The sequence below is a fragment of the Buteo buteo genome, chromosome 9 (assembly GCF_964188355.1).
Source record: "Buteo buteo chromosome 9, bButBut1.hap1.1, whole genome shotgun sequence".
Taxonomy (NCBI): Eukaryota; Metazoa; Chordata; class Aves; order Accipitriformes; family Accipitridae; genus Buteo; species Buteo buteo.
Genome location: NC_134179.1, coordinates 42,804,827 through 42,825,013, shown reverse-complemented (window position 1 = coordinate 42,825,013; position 20,187 = coordinate 42,804,827). Strand labels below are relative to the sequence as shown.

At 57.8% G+C, this 20,187-nt stretch overlaps 1 protein-coding gene across 1 annotated transcript; it reads right to left on the bottom strand.

Moving 5' to 3' along the window:
- Positions 1 to 1,361: 1,361 nt before the first annotated feature.
- ACE (angiotensin I converting enzyme) lies at positions 1,362 to 19,348 on the bottom strand. The gene is made up of 25 exons (XM_075036250.1): positions 18,819 to 19,348; positions 15,266 to 15,433; positions 13,765 to 13,852; positions 13,397 to 13,540; positions 12,959 to 13,150; positions 12,703 to 12,800; positions 11,998 to 12,170; positions 11,475 to 11,698; positions 9,754 to 9,898; positions 9,371 to 9,469; positions 9,015 to 9,137; positions 8,333 to 8,544; positions 7,668 to 7,804; positions 7,207 to 7,365; positions 6,727 to 6,814; positions 6,379 to 6,522; positions 5,962 to 6,153; positions 5,525 to 5,622; positions 5,057 to 5,229; positions 4,370 to 4,593; positions 3,993 to 4,137; positions 3,689 to 3,787; positions 3,145 to 3,267; positions 2,280 to 2,467; positions 1,362 to 1,998 (listed from the first exon to the last, which is right to left on the bottom strand). The coding sequence occupies exons 1-25, from the start codon at positions 19,026 to 19,028 to the stop codon at positions 1,802 to 1,804; spliced, it is 3,843 nt and encodes a 1,280-aa protein (XP_074892351.1). The 5' UTR covers positions 19,029 to 19,348; the 3' UTR covers positions 1,362 to 1,801.
- Positions 19,349 to 20,187: the final 839 nt, after the last annotated feature.

The following is a 20,187-nucleotide window of genomic DNA, read 5'->3' as shown; positions in this document are numbered from 1 at the left end:
GTCCAGTGTCCATTCCAGGACAGAGTCAGCTCTTATGTGGATTCTCTGATGTCTAATTAGGGCTGAGCTTGTGTTGCAGTTCCTGAGTGGGAGTGTTCAGTGTGGCTCTTTTTTTTTTTTTTTTTTTTTCCCCCTCCAGAAAGCAATTTTCATGAAACGTGTAGGATCTTGATAATATTGGAGACCTCTTTTCTTCCACTAATGGGGCAGAAAGGAGCCAGGGGGCTCAAAATTACCAGTGAGGAGCTGAGCTGGATGGAGCACACCTGCACCAGCCTGCTTTCCTAGGCTGAAAATACACTTGGCTCCAAACCCAGCTCTCACCGTGCCAGGTCTCTGCTCCGCAAGCATTGCACTGCCGGGAAGGGGGGTGAGGACGGTGCCTGGTGTGCCGGGATATAAAACAGACGCATCAGGATGTGGCCGTGGGAAGGACACAGGGTGAGTGCAGGCATCTGGGGCGGCTGCTCCCTGGGTCTGAGGATCGTGGCAGAAAGATGAGCTGTTGGGGTTTCACCTCCTCGTGGGCATGCTGTGCTCGGAGGAGGACTGAAAGCAAACAAAAACCTGAGCGTGGGCAGGCAGACACCTGCCTTCTGCTCCTCTCCCGGGTGCAGTGAGCCGCTCCCGGGCCTCAGTTTCCCCATGGAAGTCATGACCGAGGGCAGAGGCCATCAGATGGGAGGGGAACGGGTGGATCATCCTAGATCCCCTCATTTCCCCTGCTGCTCTGGGCTGCAGCAGATCACAGCTCTTTAAGGCTGCAATAATCCCCAGCCTGGGATTAGTTTTGCACCTAATCACTGCAGAACAAATACGAAGTTTTATTTACAGAAGCAGAAGAAAGACAAGGCGGGGGGGGGGGGCGTGGGGGGGAAGCCTCAAGCACGGCTGATCCCAAGATAATCAGGAGCTGGAGGGTGGGAGGTGATCACTGACCTCGGAGCCCCCCCGGCTCTTATGTAAAGGCATGTCATTCCTGTGCTGGAGCCACAGCAGTCACGAGCTCCAGCCCTGTCCCAGCTTGGGCTTGGTGACCCCGCAACCTTTTGAACGGTTCAGGCCTGGACTTTGGGGATTTATGGCCCCGATTCAGCCCCTTCCTTAGGCACGTGCTCCATGGTGAACCCATGAGCTGTCAGCTGTGATGGGAGCCATGGGTTAGGGGAGGATGGAGATGCTGCAAAGGGGATGCTGAGCTTTCGTGATGGGGAGGTTGGGTGCTGCAGGTGTGTTGCCCTGAAGCCAAGCTGGTCCCCAGGGATTTGTATTTGCACTGGGTTGGGGTGGCAGCTCTCCTGCTTGAGAGCCCTGTCCCACTGAGATCCCAGCCCACCTGCAAGAAGGAGCCGAGCTGCTGCTCTGAGGGTGGCAAGACATGGGTTTATTTTTCATCCATGCAAGCAAACAGCCTGGCAAGAGGCAAACCGGGGGTGGGAATGTGTTCTGTCTCTCCCCAAACTGCCCTCTGTCACTTGAAGTCTCTGTGGCTTTGCCCGTGGGTTGGAGATGGCTGGTGGGTGCCCAGACTGGACCGGCTCCTAGCCCTGGGCGCAGGGGCAGCTCTGTGCCTGCCGGTGCCCGAATTTCTCTTTCCCCTGATGCAGACGTTGACAAATAAATAGCTCTTTTCTGCTTTGGCTCTTGCATAGTGGAAAAAACCCTCTGACCTGATTGGAGAGAGGAGTACTGGGCTGTGGAAACCCATGGCTTCATTGGCAAATGTGCCCATGGCATAGCTGCCAGCCTGGCCAAATGCCCATGCCTGCACCCTGTCCGTGCTCCCCTGCTGATGGCTGTCTTATTTCAGTTCCATTTCTGAGCTGGATTTGAAGGCCTTTCTCCTGGTTGAGAAGAACTTGACACCCAAGAAGATGGTGGTGATTAGGAAGACGAGTGCCAGGGCGAGCAGGACCCAGGCACCTGCTGAGGCTTGATTGCTGGCCAGGGACATGCCCAGGAAATCAGTTTGGCTGGCGCTGGCTTGGGCTGGAGTGGCTGGAAAATGGAGAAATGAGGGACATGGTTGGTACCGGTGGCTCTGGGCTGGGGTGTGTTGAGTCACCAGCTCCCCCTTTGCTGGTATCTTGGACGCCCTGTCCCATTTAGACTCAGCTCCATGGGAAATCAGGGAAAAGCATCCAAACACCCTGTGGTTTTTGGAGTGGCCAAGGGGCACCAAGACAACTCCATGTCTTCCACATGCCTCATCCCGGCCCTGGCGAGGGCTGAGCTCTGCCCCATCGTGGACCTGCTGTGCTTGGCTGAGCCCTGCATACCTGTGTAAGGAGTCCAGCTGTACTCAGGCCAGCCCAGGACCTCCCCGTTCTTCTTGTTCTCCTCCACCAGCCATGTCATGAGCGGCTCAAAGTAGCTCATCAGGGCATCAGCTGACATGTTGGGCTGCCCAGTAATGACCTCCATGGCTTTGGGCCACGGCTTGCTGAAACCCAGCTTCAGGGCCTCCCTGTGGCAGGAGAAAACAGCTCCAGTGGGTTCCCCATCATCCTCTCGGCCACCAGTCCCAGTGAGTTCCCCATCATACTCTTGGCCACCAGCCCTTCCCTTTTCCCCAGGGCTTGGGCCTCTTGCTATCAGCAGCCCTGGGTACAGTCTGTGCCCCCAGCACCGCAGGACTGCCAGCCCAGGGCACAGGGAAGGAGGTTTTGCATGGGGCAAAGGGGAGGGGGCGGGTTGCATGGATTAAAGCCCTCCAGTGAATCCAGCCTGATGCAGAGCAGTTCCTGGGTGAAAGAGTTAACTTTGCAGGTGCTTTTCTTGAAGCAAGAGGTTGTTTTCCCTAAGGAACAGGGGGCTGCGGAGGAAGAGGAGGAGGAGGAGGAGGAGGAGGAGGAGGAGGAGGAGGAGGAGGAGGAGGAGGAGGACAGAGGGAGACTTCCACCTGCCAGGGTCCCAGCTACCATCTAGTGGCAGCTTTTGCAATCACAGCCCCAGCACCCAGCCCAAGGTGCCCCTGGCTGGGGTCCCCCCTGCCTCCACCCCAGGGCCATGGAGCAGAGCATCCCATGCTGGGGCAGGGAGGGGATGGATGACCAGGGGCTGCGTTGCCTCCCATCTTGTTGGGCTGGCTTTAAGGTTTTTGGGGGCATCAATGTCTTGTCTTTGCCCTGCCCACACACCTACCCCAAAATCTTCCCAGCCTCCTTGGACTGGTAGATGTCACACTTGTGCAGGGGACCCGTGTGCCTGGCTGCCGCACAGAGCGCCTGGTGGAACTGGAACTGGATCACGAAGCTGACAAAGTACCTGGTGGGGAGTGGAGAGGGGTGAGGACATGGGAATGGACCCTACTAGTGGCTGTGCAAGAGAGGATGTGGCCTCCCTCATCCCCCGGTTGCACCCTCCCGGTCTGGAGGAGCATCACTGGCTTTGGAGCTCCACCTGCATCAACTCAGTCCAATCTGCTGATGGCATTTCTCCTTTAACATGTGTTTTATGGCTGCCTGGGTGGATGAGCCCATCCTCCTCAGATAGGGAGAAATTCCCCCAAATCCAGCCTTCCTCTCCCAGGTTCTGTCACAGTCCCCAGAGCTGCCCAGCACCCTCAGGGTGGTACCACCAAGCATCCCACCAGCCGTGAAACAAGGTGCCATCACTGGCATCTGAACTGGAGAACCTGCTTCTGTGTCCAAGTGGTGTCCCTCCTGCCCCAGTCCTGCTTGCTTACCTGATGTAGGGGACGTTGGCAGGGATGTGAAACTTTGCCCCAGGGTCAAAATCATCTTCAGACCTTGGTGCTGGTGGGCACAAGCCCTGGTACTTCATCCTGGGCCAGAGAGGGAGAGTTAGCCCAGCATGGGGAGGAGAAGCTGGGGTAAGCTGGGAGGGGACACAGCAGGGTGTCAGGACAGTGTGAGGGGTTATGTATCCCATTGTGTCCCATTGCAGCCAACGGGACCACAGGGAGAAAAGACCCAGCAGGATGATGGCCAAGGCCCTTGCACCAAAGAGGGGTCTGAATTCAAGCACACCTGAGGTTCCACCACTGCTGGTTGTACTCGTCCTCCTTGATCCGCCCATCAAACACCTTCCAGCGCCACTGGTCCATGAGGTACCCGAAGGGCAGGAAGGCGATTTTGTCCAGGGCAATGCTCATCAGGTAGTTAATGTCACTTTCTGCCCAAGGTGGGAAGGTGTGAGCAAGGCAATGCTGTACCCACCTCTCCACCCTGTATGGGTCATTCTGCCCAAGAGCAGGGTGTCCTCACCAGATCCTGTCCCCTCCATGCATACAAATCCACCATGCATGTCCCTTCCACCCTGCCCAGCCCATCCTGACCCTCTGCATTTCCAGCTGCCCCCAGCAACACCCCCACCTTTGCCGTATGGTGCTCCCCTGCCAGCTCACCTTTGTTGTCCGTGACTTTGTCCAGCAGATTGATGCTGTGCAGGTGCTTGGGGGTAGAGACGGACAAAGCCATGACATCCCCGACGGCTTCATGGAAGCCAGGGTTGGCCCCATCGCGGAACGAGATGGGCTGGTCCATGTACTGCAGGAAGTACTGGACGTGGCCCATCTCGTGGTGCACCGTGATTAGGTCGTCCATGTTCACCACGGTGCACTGCTTGATCCTGGACCGGGACATGTGGGTTGCGGGGAGAAGAGAGGGCAGTGCTGGGGTGAAAATCTCCAGGAACGATCACACCCTCTTGAGCTCTTTTTCCCTTTGGCCTCCCTTTCCATATGCTCCCACCCCACATCTGATGCCAGGATGGGCTGGTCCTACTCAATTGGGTTGGTCTCTCTATTTTCTCCTGCATCTTCTGCTGCCCCTGCCCATTCCCTGTCCCTGTTCACTGCCTTTTTTATTCTGCATGGCAGGGAAGGCATTGATTGCTCTCCATCCACCATGGGGCCTCCTGCTAGCAGTGCCCACATCTTGGGTACCAGTGACAATACCAGAGTGGGGCTGCCACAGCCACAGGGCAAGAGACACTGCGGTGGCATCAGGCCATGTGCCCATATTCTACCAAGTCACTGTTATCTGCCCCAGCACCACGTCAGCTAGGGCCACCTCTTGCTCCCCACGGGCACCTGAAGTCCTTGCGGTTGTAGAAGTCCCAGGCTGAGGCGTGACACACCACCTCCCTCCCATCTGCTGGCTTCTCGATCATGGACTTGTCCCAGAACGCCTGCGGCATGGGGATGAGGCCCAGAGAGGTAAAGAAACGGTCCGACTCTTGAAACATCTTCTTGGGTGTCCAGCCCTGGGGAGAGAGCAGACAGAGGACCTGGTGAGGGGCAATTGGGGATGCTAGAGGTGCTGGGGGCTGCAGGAAGGATGAGAGGCCAGGGACAGCCTTATTCCTCTGGGCAGGGGAGATCTTTTGGGGGCAGCTAGAGCTGGATCCAGCCCTTGGCATAGCCAGGTGGGTAGAGAACACAGATGAGGCATGGAGGTTTTTTGGCAGCACCAGAACATTTGGCAAGATGAGTGGTGACAACGGCCAAAGGGTGCTGGTCCCAAGGGGCTTGCCCAGAGCAGCCTGAAAAAGCACTGACCTGTTGTTTCATGGCCGGGGTGGCATCCACCTTGGTGGCATCTGGGTAAGGCATCACCAGGTCGAAAATATTGGACCATGACTGGGCCCACATGTTGCCTGGGAAGCACAGGAGGACATTGCATGGCAGGAGGGAGACAGGGAGAGAAGAACAAAGGCAACCAGCTACTCCCAACTCCTGTGCAGGATGGATCACCCTGTCTCGTCCCTGCCCTGCCTGCACAAGGGTGATGCAAGCAGTAGCCGTCTGTGCAGGAGACGTCAAGTCACGCTGAGAGTGTTGCCCTTCCCTGGGGCAGGCTGGCCTCTGCAGACCCATCTCATGGGACCGTGGCCCCTTTGGCCAGAGCTGAACAGAGACCAGCCTCAACTCTTGACATGACTTGGAGCAAACTATGCCTGGTGGGAGACGCAGCTCTGCTCGAGCAGAGCCCTTACCTAGCAGATGAGCAGGGATGGGACCCTTCAGGTTTATGTGCTCTGCACCATACTTTTTGTATAGGGCTCGGCGTACGTAGGCATGGAGGTTGAGGTACAGGGGCTGCAGCTGCAGGTACAACCTCTCCAGGTCTTCCTCGAAGGTGGGTGTCTCATACAGGGATCTCCAGAAGGCCCCATTGTCTGTGTAGCCTGTGGTAGGGCAAGAGCAGAAGCTGTCAGACACTGCCCTTCTTGGGCAAGTCTTACTGATCAGACACCCCAGGTCCCTCCATATCTATGAGACAGTGGATCTCATGGGAGTTGGTGGGACCTCCACACCCTCAAGATTTTGACCTTCAGTTGGACGATCAGCCCAATCCTCTGCTCACAGGGGGTTAAGACCGTGGTGGGTCTCTAAGGGAGCAGGGCACTGACCATTGAGCACGGCTGCCTTGTTGCTCAGTTCCACATATCGCTTGTAGTTGTTCTTGATCTTCTTCCCAGAAGCATCCCGCCAGCCCTTCCAGGCAAAGAGGAGCTCATCATAGTCCCGTGAGGTGGCCATGATGTCTGTGAGGTCTGAAGAGAGAGCAATGAAGCCAAAGTGATGCTGTTGGATGGGCTGGACTGATGCAGTGGTGCTAGACCCAACGTGCTGCTCAGGGGCCATCACAGAGAAGGGGGGAAGGCCCCTTCATGACCTTTCTCCATGCCCATATTAAAAAATTCCCTCCTTTCTGGGCTTGTTGCAGATGACTCACTGGACACCCTGCCAGATCTTACCAGGATCCAGTGGGTGACAGGTTTTGTTCTCTCTGCAGACCTTGGCTACACTGTACGTGGTCTCCATATCTGAGAGGAGGGTGTTATACTGCAAAGAAAATCAGATCATGTAAGCTGGTTATCCTTGCTCCTGCTCTTGGATAATGTCACAGCCCATTGAGATATTCTCAGGTGTTTTCCTCTGGTCCCTTCCAAGGCCCCCAAATGGAGACAAAGTGGAGTTAATACAAGAGGGACTGGGGCCAACAATCAAGAGGCCAAGCAGCCAGGCCCCACTGCAGCCTGGGATAGGCAACCTTTGGGTGGGAAACCCTGGAGACAAGGACCTTGGCTTTGTGTAGAAGGTACCAAACTATCACCTCGTTCAAGGGCAGGGGGTGGCTGCCCAGTGGCATTTCCTAAAGTTTGGGAGAAGCCTGTGTCTCCACACAGGGTAGTGGCAAGGGACACCCCATCCTGCTCTGTCCCCTTGCAGCTCACCTCCTTCAGCTCATTCTCGGGCAGGGCTGCCCTCTCAATGACACTCAGCTTCTTGAGGATGCGCGTGACACTTTGGTCCTGGAAGTCGGAGGGGTCGAACTGCCTGGCCCTCATGCCGTACTCAAGGGTGTGCTTAGACATGGCCAAGTTCTTGTCCAGCTGCAAGGGCAGGAGGGGACAGAAGAGGAGTTACTTTGAGGACATCCCTGAGACACAAGCCATCCCTAGAAACACCACCTGGCATGCCATGACTGACAACCTCCCTCTGGCTGCCCTTGTGGGTACCTCATGGCACGACGAGGGTTTTCATGGAAAAGGCACCTCCTGGTTGGGAACATTACCCTTTGGCTAGGGGCAGAGGCTGCCCTGGGTTTCAGAGCTCAGCTGAAACATGCCCTGGGTACCAACTGCCTGCCTTGGCTGTTGCCTCTCCCCACACAGCCCCAGGATTGTTCCCATACCATGATCTCCTTGTTGTGGTTGGTGATGTTGGTGTTGTAGGCCCAGGATGCCTCGGTGTAGGTGTTCCACACTGCCTCGGCCGTGCTGTTGTACTCAGACAAGAACGCTTTAGCTTGTGCTTCATCTGCTATTTTGTCTAGAGGAGTAGATAAATGGGGGAAGAGGGGGGAAGGTCAGGAGAGTCCTTCTCTTTGAAAGAGCACAACCCCATAGAGAAGCCATGGCTGAGCTTTTCCCAGAACTGCAGGTCCATCGAAGGATGCCACAACTTGGCAGCAGGTTGAGCCAAGAAATGAGGGCAGAGGGGCACTGCTGGGGTGTCCCATTGGGCAGAGAGTGGGATAACAGGACAAGCTGCATGCCCTAAACCCTCCCATGGGAGCAGAAAGGATGCAGCTGAAAACAGATGCCCTGTCACACCATGGCTGGTGGCATTGCTACAGTGGCAGGGCCACAGCTTCAGACAATGGTATGTCAAGGGGTTGGCTAATGGCAGTTGCTTCCTCCACAGCACGGAGCTGGTTCTTTCTCCTTCCTGGCATGGAGACCTCCTCCACCCACAGCAGAGACCTCCCTCAGCACTGTCCTGCCTGAGGGTTAGTGATGTCCCTTGGGACACCTCTTCCTACCCCTCCCCAGACCCAGGATGGAGCTGCAGCCTTACCAATGCCTTCAGGGTAGCCTTCAGGGATGGGGGGACGCCAGTCAAATTCAGGCCAGCCCAGCACCTCATTGGTCTTGTTGTTCTGCTCCTGAAGCCACTTGGTGACAGGGCTGAAGTACTCCAGGAGGGCCCCAGCATCCATCTTATCCGTGCCAGTGAGGTTGAACAGGATTTCCTGCCACGACTTGGAAGACCCAGCTTTCAACGCTTCCCTACAGAGGAGCGGGTCAGCAAAAGCCAGCATGAGGCCAGGGGACGGATGGGAGAAAAGCAGTGGTGGTGTCTCAGCATCACAAGGGCTGAAGGTGCTATTCCCGAGTGGGACGTGAAACTGCAAACTGCCTCTGAAGCTGCCATCTGTCCTGCATATGGGGACTGAGGACTCCCCGTCACATACTCATGCATTTGTTATCACCCAGGAAGTCAATAGGAACTAAATGTGCTTTAATGACCTCTTGTCTGGGTGGGAGCTCATCACACGGACAACAGCAGTACTCTGGTGAGGACCACCCACCCCACCCCAGTGCTTCCATGTATTTCCATCCATCCATCTGCAAAGCTATTTCTCCAGCCACCTCCATAGCCACTTTTCCTTCCTTTCTTCTTTCCTTCCTTTGCACACCATCAGCTTCCACGCGCACATCTGCCCGTGGTGATTGTCCCAACCCTCCTCTGTTCCCACCTGAGTTTGGCTCCAGCCTCTTTGGACATGTAGATGTCACAGGTGTGCAGGGGACCGCTGTGGTTGGCCGCCTGGCATAGCGCCTTGTGAAACTGGAACTGGAGGATGAAGCTCACAAAGTACCTGCCAAGGAAGCCCATAAAGGTGACCACTGGGGACAAAGGGAAGCAGACAAGTCCCAGGGCATGGGGGAAGGCACCCAGCCGCACGTCAGCTTCCCACCATTTGTGGTCCCAAGCATTGGACGGTCTCTGTGTCTTGACCAGGAGCAACATGTCCCAGTCCCTGCCCACAGAGCTGAACTCCCGCTCCCTCTGCCCCCCAAGCCTCCATTCCCTTGCCAGCACTTCCTCTACCTGATGTAAGGGGTATTCCCAGGGATGTGGTACTTTGCTCCAGGGTCAAAGTTGCTTTCGTTCCTTGAAATCGGAGCACAGATACCCTGGTATTTGGTTCTGTAGACAACAGAGAACAAAAGCATGAGCATGGAAATAAGGGGTCAGAAGAATCAAGGCAGGGAATGGGAAAGGAAGGCACAGTGCTGAAGAAATCTGCACAATTAGGGTGCGCTTCCATGTATTTCCATCCATCCACCCACCCACCCATCCACCCATCTATCCATTGTTCTCCAGCCATCTCCATGGCTAATTTTTCCTTTTTTCCTTCCTTTCTTCTTTCCTGCCTTCCTTTCCTTCCCCAGCTTCCACACCCCCATCCACCCTTGGTGACTGTCCTCTACCTCAGATACCACCAGTCATAGTTGTAACGGTTTGGGGGCGTGCGGCCATTGAACACGTTCCAGCGCCACTGGTCGATGAGGTAGCCGAAGGGTAGGAAAGCAATCTTCTCCAAGGCCATCTTCAGCAGATAGTTGATGTTGCTCTCTGCGTGAAACAGAGCCTGAACCAGGTTGGGAAGGAGTATGGCTGGACAGTACTATGGCCACTAGACTTTTTGTGGGCAAGAGAGTGAGCAGATCTGGGTGAGAAATGAGGACAGCATTTCAGTGCGTAATTTTGGTCCCTAGGGAAGGCTGTGTAGGATACAGGAGGTTTCTCTAGATACAGCTCCTACTTGGGGCAACATCCGCCTTTTTACTGAGTGGGGACAATGGGGGCGACAAGCACAGTGTCCCCTTACTTTCAGCCTGGCTCTCAGAGTGAGAAGGTCTTTGGTGAGTGTAGCTCTAATGGTTCCCTCTTCACACATTTACCCTGGGGCCTCAGGGTGAAGGGAATTTGATCTGCAGGGCTGTCACACCACTGCAGAGGATCTCGTGGTTTAGACCCAGAACCAGAGTCAACTCTAGGACAGGCACCAACCATATCATGGGGAGCACAGGGGATGATGACATCTGACATCTCCTTTCCCCATTGCCTCGAGGAAACCCAGGGAAAGAAGGACCCACTGGAGACCCAGCTGAAGCTGTGGGGTCAGAGAGGGGTTGGCAGCGCTGCCCTGAGGGTCTACTGGCTGCCATCGCCGTGGTGGCACGGCTGCCAACGGCTGGTTAGTCGGGCAGCGATGCCTCGAGGCAGGGACCATCTGCTCCGCGGTGTTCACGCAGCATTGGCCCAGTGCTCTTGGCTGCTGCGATGGCTTCCCTGTCATGAAACGTATTTAATGACAAGGCAGGAGGATCCCAGGACCGTCCCTCCTCCGCAAAGCAGCTGCCTGCGGCAGGAGTCTGCAAATGCTTGGTTTCCTCTGCCGCCGTCTGCTTTGACGTGTCGGCGGAGAGACGTCGGGCGGGGGGAGAGACTCTTGCCAAGCCGGGCAGTGCCCTGCGGCGACAAGTCCTCCTCTGCTGTGCCGGCTGGCAGGCAGACACGTCACCCGCTGACTGTCCTCATGACTGCGCACGTAAGCGCTCAGCGCCTCCTCCGCAGAGCTACACCGGGAGCTCCTGGGGTGGATGTTTCTTGGCGAGGGAAGGGGAAATACTGGAAAGGTCAAAGCCGATCAAGCACAGAGATGCTGCTTTCAGGTTTGGGGCTCTGATGGAGAAGGGAAGGGAACAGACAGGCTCTGGAGAGCATCCCTCCTGCCCTTGAGGGTGAGGAGGATGGATCCATGAAGGGTCCTACATGGACCCATGGAGCCAAGGAGGGGTTAAGCATGGACCCATGGAGACAAGATGGATCCTACATGGACCCATGGAACCAAGGAGGGGTTAAGCGTGGACCCATGGAGACAAGATGGATCCTACATGGACCCATGGAGCCAAGGAGGGGTAAAGCATGGACCCATGGAGACAAGATGGATCCTACATGGAGACAAGAAGGGTTTGTGCATGGAACCAGACATGGGTGAAAGGCACACAACCAGCCATAGGGTCTTGCCTGCTCTGGGCTGCGTTGCCAGACTGCAGCCCACCCTGGTATGTCCCAAACCCTTCCTGGTGCATGGGCAGTGCCTGAGCCCTCCAGGCCACCCAGCTCCCCAGGGCAGCTGCCATACCTGTGTCCTCAGTGGCATTATTGAGGAGACCAATTTTCTTGAGGTGGCTGGGGGTGGAGACAGACAGGGACATGACATCGCCGATGGCCTCATGGAAGCCAGGGTTGGCCCCGCTGCGGAAGGAGACGGGCTGGTCCTTGTACTGCAGGTAGTACTGGACGTGGCCCATCTCGTGGTGCACCGTGAACAGCTGCTCCATGGTCACCGTCGTGCACTGCTTGATCCTGCCGGGTGGAAACAGAGCATCGCCTGAGCTGGGTGAGGGACCCTGGCTGCCTGTGCAGACCCTCGATGGGAAGGACCCTCCGGAGTCCCTGAGAGGGTGGCAGCACCCCATGGGGAAGGGAGAAGACCCAGTGGAGGGGAAGGCAGGGCAGCGTGGTGCCCCAAGACCTTACCCCAGCAGGTGACAGATTGGGCTGCATGGCCAGGCTGGGGGTACCCCAAATGGTGACCACCAAGGGGGATGGAGGAGGGACTTACCCACCCTGTAAGTCCTGGGCCCCTGCAAGTCCCCACGCACCTGAAGTCCTTGCGGTTGTAGAAGTCCCAGGCTGAAGCGTGACACACAACCTCCCGCCCATCCGTTGGCTTCTCAAGCATGGACTTCTCCCAAAACTCGGGGGGCATCTCCAGCAGCCCCAGGGATGTGAAGAACGCCTCTGAGACCCGGAACATGTGCGTGGCATTCCAGCCCTGGTGGGCAGCAGGCAGTAGGTTACAACCGTGGAAGGGGCTGACAATGCCCTGGACATTGAGTCTGATGCTCTCCCAGCACCGTGGGGATGAGGTGGGTCCCTCTAAGGGACCAGGGTCCTGGCCCTCTCACCCTGATGGGGACCCCTGGCACCAGAAATGGGGTGAGCATTCCTAAGAACCACTGAACAGTGGTGCTGACACCCAGCGTGGACAGAATAGGGGAGCAGGGCTGATGCCCCAGGAAGGCTTGGAGCTGTGTGATGGTGTGGACACAGCTCCCAACCCGGGAACTGGCACCAGTCCCACCACACTGTCCTTCCTCTTTGCCCACCCACTGCCTCTTTGGTCATTGTCAGAGGGGGAGTGGGGTCATTACTTTATCCCTTCCCCTCCCAGACATGGCTTTTCTGCTGTCCCCTATGCAGATATGAGAAACCACTCACATGGGGTCAATGTTATGTGCAAGCCCTGGCCAGCACCCCCTGTTTTTGTCCCCCTGGTGCCACCAGTGAGTCCCTCAGTCCATCACCTGCTGCACCATGGTGCTCGTGACGTCAAGGTTGGGCTTCCCAGGGTAGGGGACCATCAGGTCATAGATGTTGTTCCACTGCTGAGCCCACATGTTGCCTGAGGAGAGAAAACAGCTGGAGCAGACCTGGTGGTAGGTCGGGAGGAAAAGAAACACAGTGACAACTGGGACCTCCCTGTCCCACTATGGCCCTGCGTGTGCCCCTCTGTCCTCACCAGCACCCATGGACACAGGCTGGGAGGGTCCCTCCTCTTACCGAGGAGGTGAGCGGGGATGGGACCCTTCAGGTTGATGTATTTGGGGCCGTAGTAGTCATAGAGCTTCCTCCGGACGAAGGCATGCAGGTTGAGGTAGAGTGGCTCCAGCTGGTTGTAGAGATGCTCCAGGTCATCCTCGAAGGAGACTGAGTCGTACCAGGAGCGCCAGTAGCTTCCCGTGTCCTCAAATCCTGCCAGGGAGGCAGTGATGACGCCCAGCGCTGGCCCCCGGGGGCTTCCCCCCGACCCAGCCCCAAGAGCTGGCACCCAGGGACAGCAGTAAGGGTTTTTGCCCCTTCTCCAAAGTGTTGGCATGGACGAAATGGAAGTTGGATGCCCAGCTGCATGCGGGATGGGGAGAGCAGCAGGGCACCCATTGCCCCAGTTCCCACCCCTGATCCCTGACCACCCCCTGCATCCCCCCATCCCGCTCATACCATCCATCCGATAGGCCTCGTTGCTCAGCTTCACGAACTCCTCGTACTTGGCGCGCAGCGGGTTGCCCGCGGCATTATGCCACCCCTCCCAGGCATAGAGCAGCTTCTTGTAGCTGCGGGAGGTGGCCATGATGTCCGAGATGTCTGGGACAGAGGGGACAAGTAGTACATGAGAGAGGGGCAGGAGGAGGTCACATCCCACCACAGCTCTGCAGAGGTGCCACCACCATTGTGCCAGACCCAGGACAACCCTGATGAACACGGATGGGACCTGCCAACCCCAACCCGCTGGGGATGTGGGGACCAGGACAAACTCATGGCCACGGGGTGCTCAGCACCCCGCAGGCGTGGAGGGACAAGGACTATACCTGGCTCCAGCTCCCAGCAGGTACTGTTGGGCAGGCACACCTTGGCCGTGGAGTAGATTTTGTCCATGTTGCTCAGGATGGTGTTGTACTGCGGGGAAGGAGAAGACGTTGGGGCTGGAAGGGGATGGGAATGGCCCTTCAGGAGGGATCTACAGAATTCCCAGCTCCGGAGCATGTGTGTGTGTGTGTTTGGACGGATATGGAGGAACATCGGTGTGTTTACCCAGCACGTTTTTGGTGAGATAAGCATGTTATCACCCAGAGTTTTACACTCTTTGCATGGTGGGAGCAGGGAGGCTCTTTGGGATAGACAACCCCTGCACAGCTGCTCGCCAAACCCCCCTCAAACGTGGCGTGAGGGCTCACGGTGTCCCGGAGCGGGACTATTTATAAAACTCTTTGTCAGCAGGGCTGCGGCACGGCCTGTTTATCTAAGCGGGTAAAACAAAACAAAACAAAACAAAACCCCATAAGAAAAGCAGGAGGAGGAGGGGGATTTATTTCTGTGAACTTCAACAACAGCAAACAATAGCAACAGGAGGTTTCCTGGAACCTGCCTGGGGAGTCCATTCCCAGGGAAGGAAATTCCTCCTCTCTGTCCCTCTCTGCTCCCATTCCTCTGCTCCGGCTTGGGAAGAAGGGATGGAGATAGGGGACGGTGGTGGCTGTGGGATGGAGCTGCCTGGGGGCAGGGGAGAAATGACTGATGTGCAGGGAGGAGACGTGGTGATGTCTGTTATCTGGGAGAGGGCAGGGATGGGTTTCCTGGAAGGAACCAGGGCTAGCACTTCTCTGGAAAGGGTTGTATCGCTGGGCTTTGCCAGGGGTTTGGTGGGGAGGGCTGTCAGGGTGCCATGGGCCAGGATGGAGGGGATGGGAGTGCCAGCGTCCCTGCGCTCATGCAGAGGCAAGTGGCTGCCATGTCAGCCTGGGCTGGGCAATATTTTCATGCGTGGAAATTGAAATCATGTCGCGTTTAGGTAAACTACCCTGAAAGCTCAGGACCGGGTTGGGAAACGCTCAGGATGTCCTGAAGTCCCCAGCACGGAACTGTGTCACCAAGGCACAGCATTTCTGGGCTCGCAGGGAGGGGTCAGGAGCCAGGTGGCTGCAGGAGCCCTCCTTTTCAGTATCCCCGAGGAACCTCGGGGTGAGGGGGTCGAGCCAGCTGGCCCCCGGCCATGGACACAGCCTGGCTGGTCTCCAGGTGACGCCCAGGACTGCTCTGTGTAAGCAGGAAATCTCCAGTTACCACTGGGATAGCTCTGAGACGAGGTTAGGGCTGGATAATGGGGCAAGCAGGCACCCCACGTTCCCCGGAGATAGCACGCCATCTCCACCCTCCATCATTGTCTTCCCTCTGCAGAGGCCAGGGAGACCAACCAAAATGCAAAGGAGAGGCAATGGGCCAGCAACAAAGTCTGGGGGCTTGGGAAACATCCCTTTAAGGGGGTTCGCAGCACCCCAGCAATGCCCAGGGCTTCGCCGGCACCTCGCCTACCTGCTCTCTCCTCTCCAGGGGTAGGTTGGAGGGTCCCAGGGTCTGGATGGAGCCAATGATTTTCCTCAGCTGCGGGTCACTGAAATTGCTCCAGATGCTGCCGTAGAGCTCCTTGGCTTTCTTCCCCCACAGCTCCATGAAGTTTTGCTCCTCCAGCGACGCCTGGACCTGCATGGCAAGAGGGGACATGGGGACTCAGGACCAGCCCTGGGACATGCCACCACCCAGGCGACGGTTTGGGGGGCCGGATTCAGACCCACGAGGGTTTGTGGGAGCCAGAGGGGACAGGACACGAGGTGGCAAGCAGGGCTGTCCCCGGTCCGTGACATTCATAGACAGAGACATCAGCTTCCAGCCGACACGGCAATGTCTGCAGCCCCCGCTCGCCTGCAGCGCTCCCGGCGAGCACCCGCCAAGGTGGCCTTTGCTGATGTTTTTGGAGGCGGCTCTGGGGTGTCGTGGCCTGGATGGGGTGGGGATGCTGGGACAGGGGTGTCCACGGTGTGTGGGCAGGGTGTCCAGGTGCTCCCATCCTGGCTCTGGCAGCTGCCAGACTCCAGTTTCAGAAGGAGGTCTGAAGCCTGGCTTCATTTTATTCCTATTCCTGCTGTTTCTCACCTTTGCAGACGCCCAAAGGAAAGATGCCACGTTCACTTTTCTCCTTCCTATACCTCCTTGCTAGGTCTATACATTTCTCCTTTGGCTGTCTGCAGCCCATGCCCTAGAAGTGCCACATCTGGGTTTCACCTTGCAGAGGGGCACCCATTTACACCGAGACCCTGGTTTTGGGTCTCTCCCTCTTACCCATCTCCTGCCACCCCTGACGTCCCTTCCCAGGGCCGTGGGATGGCCGGGAGCTGCCTGCACTGTGGGGGGTTATTTAGGCAGCTGGAGCTGTGGCCAGCGGCCACGATTTTGGGATGGGGTGTATTATGGGCAGTCGCATCCCAGCCTGGCCAGTGTCAGCTGTATTTTTGGGAAACATTGACCTTTCAAGAGTGTCCCGGCTCGGGCGATGCGCAGGATGGAATGAGAAGGTGCAGAGCGCCTGTTTGCTGTCTGGGTGCTGTCCCGCCATGATTTATGGAGCTCATTAGTTGTTATTCCTGGCATTTTTAGCCTGGCTTCAACAAGCCTGGTTTGTTTTATTTTAATCTTCACGTTCCCTCGGCTGGCACTAGGGAGGGAAGGGAGTTACGGTGCGGCAGGTTTAGCAGCTGCCTGGGGCAGGCACCCATATGGCCAGGTGACCCAGGGGCAGGGATGCCGAAAGTGCTGGGTGCCGCTGGTTGCCCACTGCCGGGTACCCACCACCTCCCGCGGACATCCCAGCACCCCAAGCATCACTCTGGGTACCAGCTGGCCCTGATCCTCCACAGACACCCTGCAACTGGAGCAAGATGCTCTTGCATCACCCCACTAAACGGGGGATATCTTTACTGGCTGGGGAGCCGGGGGAGCTGTAGGAAGCAGAATCCAGCTGTGTTTCATCTTCTCCTTGAACAGGCGCCTGTGTTTGGTCAGGCAAATCGTACCCTAAACTCTCCTGACAGCTCCGGCGGAGCGAGCCGAGGCTGGCGGCGCTGCCCAAGACCCCCACGCCATGGCCGTGCCCACCAGCCCTGGCCCTTTGCCCCCACAGCTGGGAGCTCTTTTGGTGGGGGGTGCCCCTTTGGGGAGGGGGGCTCAGAGGCCCCTGGCTGCCCACAGCCCCCAAGTCTCCCTCCCAAAGCCCCCCACGCCAGTCCCTCCCCGCTCCTGGTTGCACAGTGAAGATTCAACAGCACAGGATGTGGCCCAGGGTGCTGGGGCTGCTCTGCCCCGGGCACCCGTGAGAAGCCCCCGAACCCCAAATACCATCTCCATCCTCTTGCCCAGCCCCCCAGCTTGCAGGAGATGGTACATATCCCTCTCCGGCAGTCGAACTCCCTGTCTGTCATTCCAGCATCCCTCTGTCTGTCATTCCAGCATCCCTCTGTCTGTCCCTGCATGGCTGGGGGCTGCTGCTTCGTCGTAGGTCCTGGAGGAACCCGCACCGTGGTGGCCTGGCTCAGGTGTTATGGATGTGCCTGGGGTTTTCCTGGCTCAGGGGATCTCCTAAATTCAGCCTTTTGGGTTGTGCCGGCCAGCTGTTAACCCCTGAGGAGTCGGTGCCTCCCCGTCCCGCCGCAGACCTCCCTGCTGCCCCATCGGTGGGCTGATCTCAGGGGCTGGATCCCCTCCTCATCCTGGGTTTTGACATGGCAGGGAGCACCTGGTCGTGATCCTCGGGCATTTAACACAGGAAAGGGTGAAGGCTGGCCTGGAAATGCTTCCTGAGAAAAGTCCATGAAAGGTGCTTTCCTGGCCCTAACCTTGGACTCAGCGTGGCTGGGATATTCCTGCGCTGCCCTAAAGTCCCCAGCCCCACTGAAATACCTGCAGCAGACACCGGATGCCTAACCAGACATCGCGTCGGCTCACCAAAAAAAAAAAAAGGCTGAAGTGGCATTTGGGTGCTCTCTGGTCTCCTGCCATGTTGGCAGCTACCAGACCTGGCCGCGACCTTGCCCCTACGCAGAAAGACACGTTTCCTTCCTACTGCGGGACATGCCGTGCTCCCCCCAATCCCTGGGGGATCCGGAGGGGTTTGGGGCTCTACGGCAGCCTTTGGGGTGCAGGGGTGATGTTGGGGTCCCTGAACTGGGGCCGTGCCCCCGGTACTGGGGCAGCCAGCAGCTCCCAGGGCACAGCAAGAACTGGGAAAACCTCTGCACCCCATCCAGGCACCGTGATTCCCTGGCCCGTGCCGGGCAGGGGCCGTACTGCAGCTCACCCAACCGAGAGCAGCTCCCGGGCTGCTCAAACTCCCTGCCCCGCTAAATCCAGCCCAAACACACGCAAATCCCAGGCAAAACATGCAAATGCCTGTGGGATGCACACAGCATTGCTCCCTGCTGGAACTCTGCCGGCACGTAGCTGGGCTGATAGCTAATTCCCCGTAGCCTGGAGTGCTTTCCCGAAGCTGGCTTCATCCCCTGGGCTGGGGACACAGGGACGAAAGGGTGGCAGCCTCCGTCCTGATGCCACCCCGTCGCTTGTGCGCACTTCGGGCTCCCGGCGTCCGCCCCAAACAAAAAGCCCACGGCACCGGGACTTGGCAGGGCTCTGGCATAGCACAGCACCGGGATGCGGTGCCACTGGGCAGGGACAAGGACGCTTGACACCTGACCCCAGTCTGGGAAGGTGGGAAAGGAAACTAGAAGGTGCTTGAGGGAGGCGACCACCTCTAAAAATAACCTGGGGTCTGTCCCAGGACCGGGGCTGTCACTCCGGTGCAGAATCTCTCCGAGGGCCAATTTGGGGCAAAACCCTGTGGTTCCCGGACTACGAGTCCCAGCCCTGGTTTGCCATCCTGGGGTGCCCAGAAAGGATCCCGCAGGGAGGAAGGGGACCACACCAAGTGTCCCCACCGTGCCCCAGCCCCCCCCCCCCGTCCCCCCCCCCCGTCCCCCAGTAACCCTGGTGCTGGGGACACCCCCGCGGTGACATCGCCCCCCGTCCCGCCACCCACCTGCAGAGCAGCGTTTTCGTCCGTCAGGTTGGTGTAATAATCCCAGCTGGCCGAAACGCTCTTGAAGAGGACGAGCTCAGCCGAGCTGTTGTAGTTGCTGGCGAAGAGGATGGCCCCTTCCTCCGTGGGTTCATACTGGAGGGGCTCGAGGCCGGGCTGAAGGGCACCCACCAGGCTCAGCCCCAGCAGCAGCCCCAGCGCCGGGGGCATCGCGGCAGGAGCGGTGCACGGAGTGGGGGGGCCCCGTTCGGTGCCTTGCGAGATAGCTTTGCCTCCGCTGCCGGCTGCTTATAAGCCAGCAGCCTTCGCGCAAACCCTGCCCACCGAGCCTGCCTCCCCTCGTAGATAAGACCGGAGCGTTTTGCTCTCCCTTCGGCAGCTCCCGGGCTTGCGGGAAGGAGCGGGGAAGCGAGCGCTGCCTTGGGGTGCAAAGTCCCTTTGGCGTTTGGCCATGCTGGGAGGGGGCTGGGGAAGGAGACGGAGGAGAATTGAGGGAAAGGTGGAAAAAAAAGAGAAAGGAGGAGAAAGGCTGGGGTGGAGGTGGGAGGCAGTTCCATCCCTGCAGGGTCCCGGTCCCCTCGCGGCTCGGTGCAGGGGGATACAGCTCAACCGGACCACGGTGCTTGGCAGGACATCCCCTCCCCACGCCGGCATCACGCGGTGAACGCCCCTCGGCAGCGCCCCAGCCACCCGCCGCGGGACACGAGGGTGAGCGCAGAAGGGAAAGCGTTCGCTTGGGGGGCAGCCAAGGTCCATCTCCTGCTGCTTCTTGCCAAAGTGAACCCCCTCGCCAGCGTAACCTGGTTTTTCAGAGAAACGGAATATTTCTGCTGCTGGTGAAGGAAATCCCATCCCATCGCACCAAATGTTTTGGACTTGGAGGATTTAGGCTTGATGACAAATGAGTAACAAAAAGTTCCTTCAGAATGAAAACCAGACCCGTGTCGGTGAGCTTGATAGCTCCTCTCTTTTTTTTTTTTTTCTTTTTAATTAACTAAATCCCTTTCCCCCAAGGCTTGGCCCCAGCTCTGGGAGCCGTTCCCAGGCTGAGCTTAGGCCCTGGCTTGGTTGAGCCCATCACCCCTCGTCAGGGCCACCACCCCATGGGGACACAGCAGACACCTGCCACGGAGGGGACAGCTTTTTGGGAGGGGGCAGAGGGAAACCCTTTGACTTGTTGGCCCCGCTGGGTGCTGCAGAACAGCTGAGCACAGCCACAGCCCCTCGGCGTGAGCCCACAGGGTGAACCCATGGGGACAGCATGGTCCCTTGATAAAGGATGAGTCCTCCTGCTGGAGCTGGGGACCCTAAAGGGTGTGCAGAGCCATTCCCCCCCCCCAAAAAAAAAAAAAAAAGCCTTTAGGAGCCT

Bases quoted from the DNA above. Each gene is read 5' to 3' on its own strand.
- ACE (XM_075036250.1), bottom strand. From the start codon at position 19,028: ATGCCCCCGGCGCTGGGGCTGCTGCTGGGGCTGAGCCTGGTGGGTGCC. The intron at 13,151-13,396 runs GTATGAGCGGGA...CCTCCCTGGCAG, and splicing joins CGAGGCCTATCGGATGGATG to GATTTGAGGACACGGGAAGC. The intron at 7,366-7,667 runs GTATGGGAACAA...CTGCCCTTGCAG, and splicing joins ACCACAACAAGGAGATCATG to CTGGACAAGAACTTGGCCAT.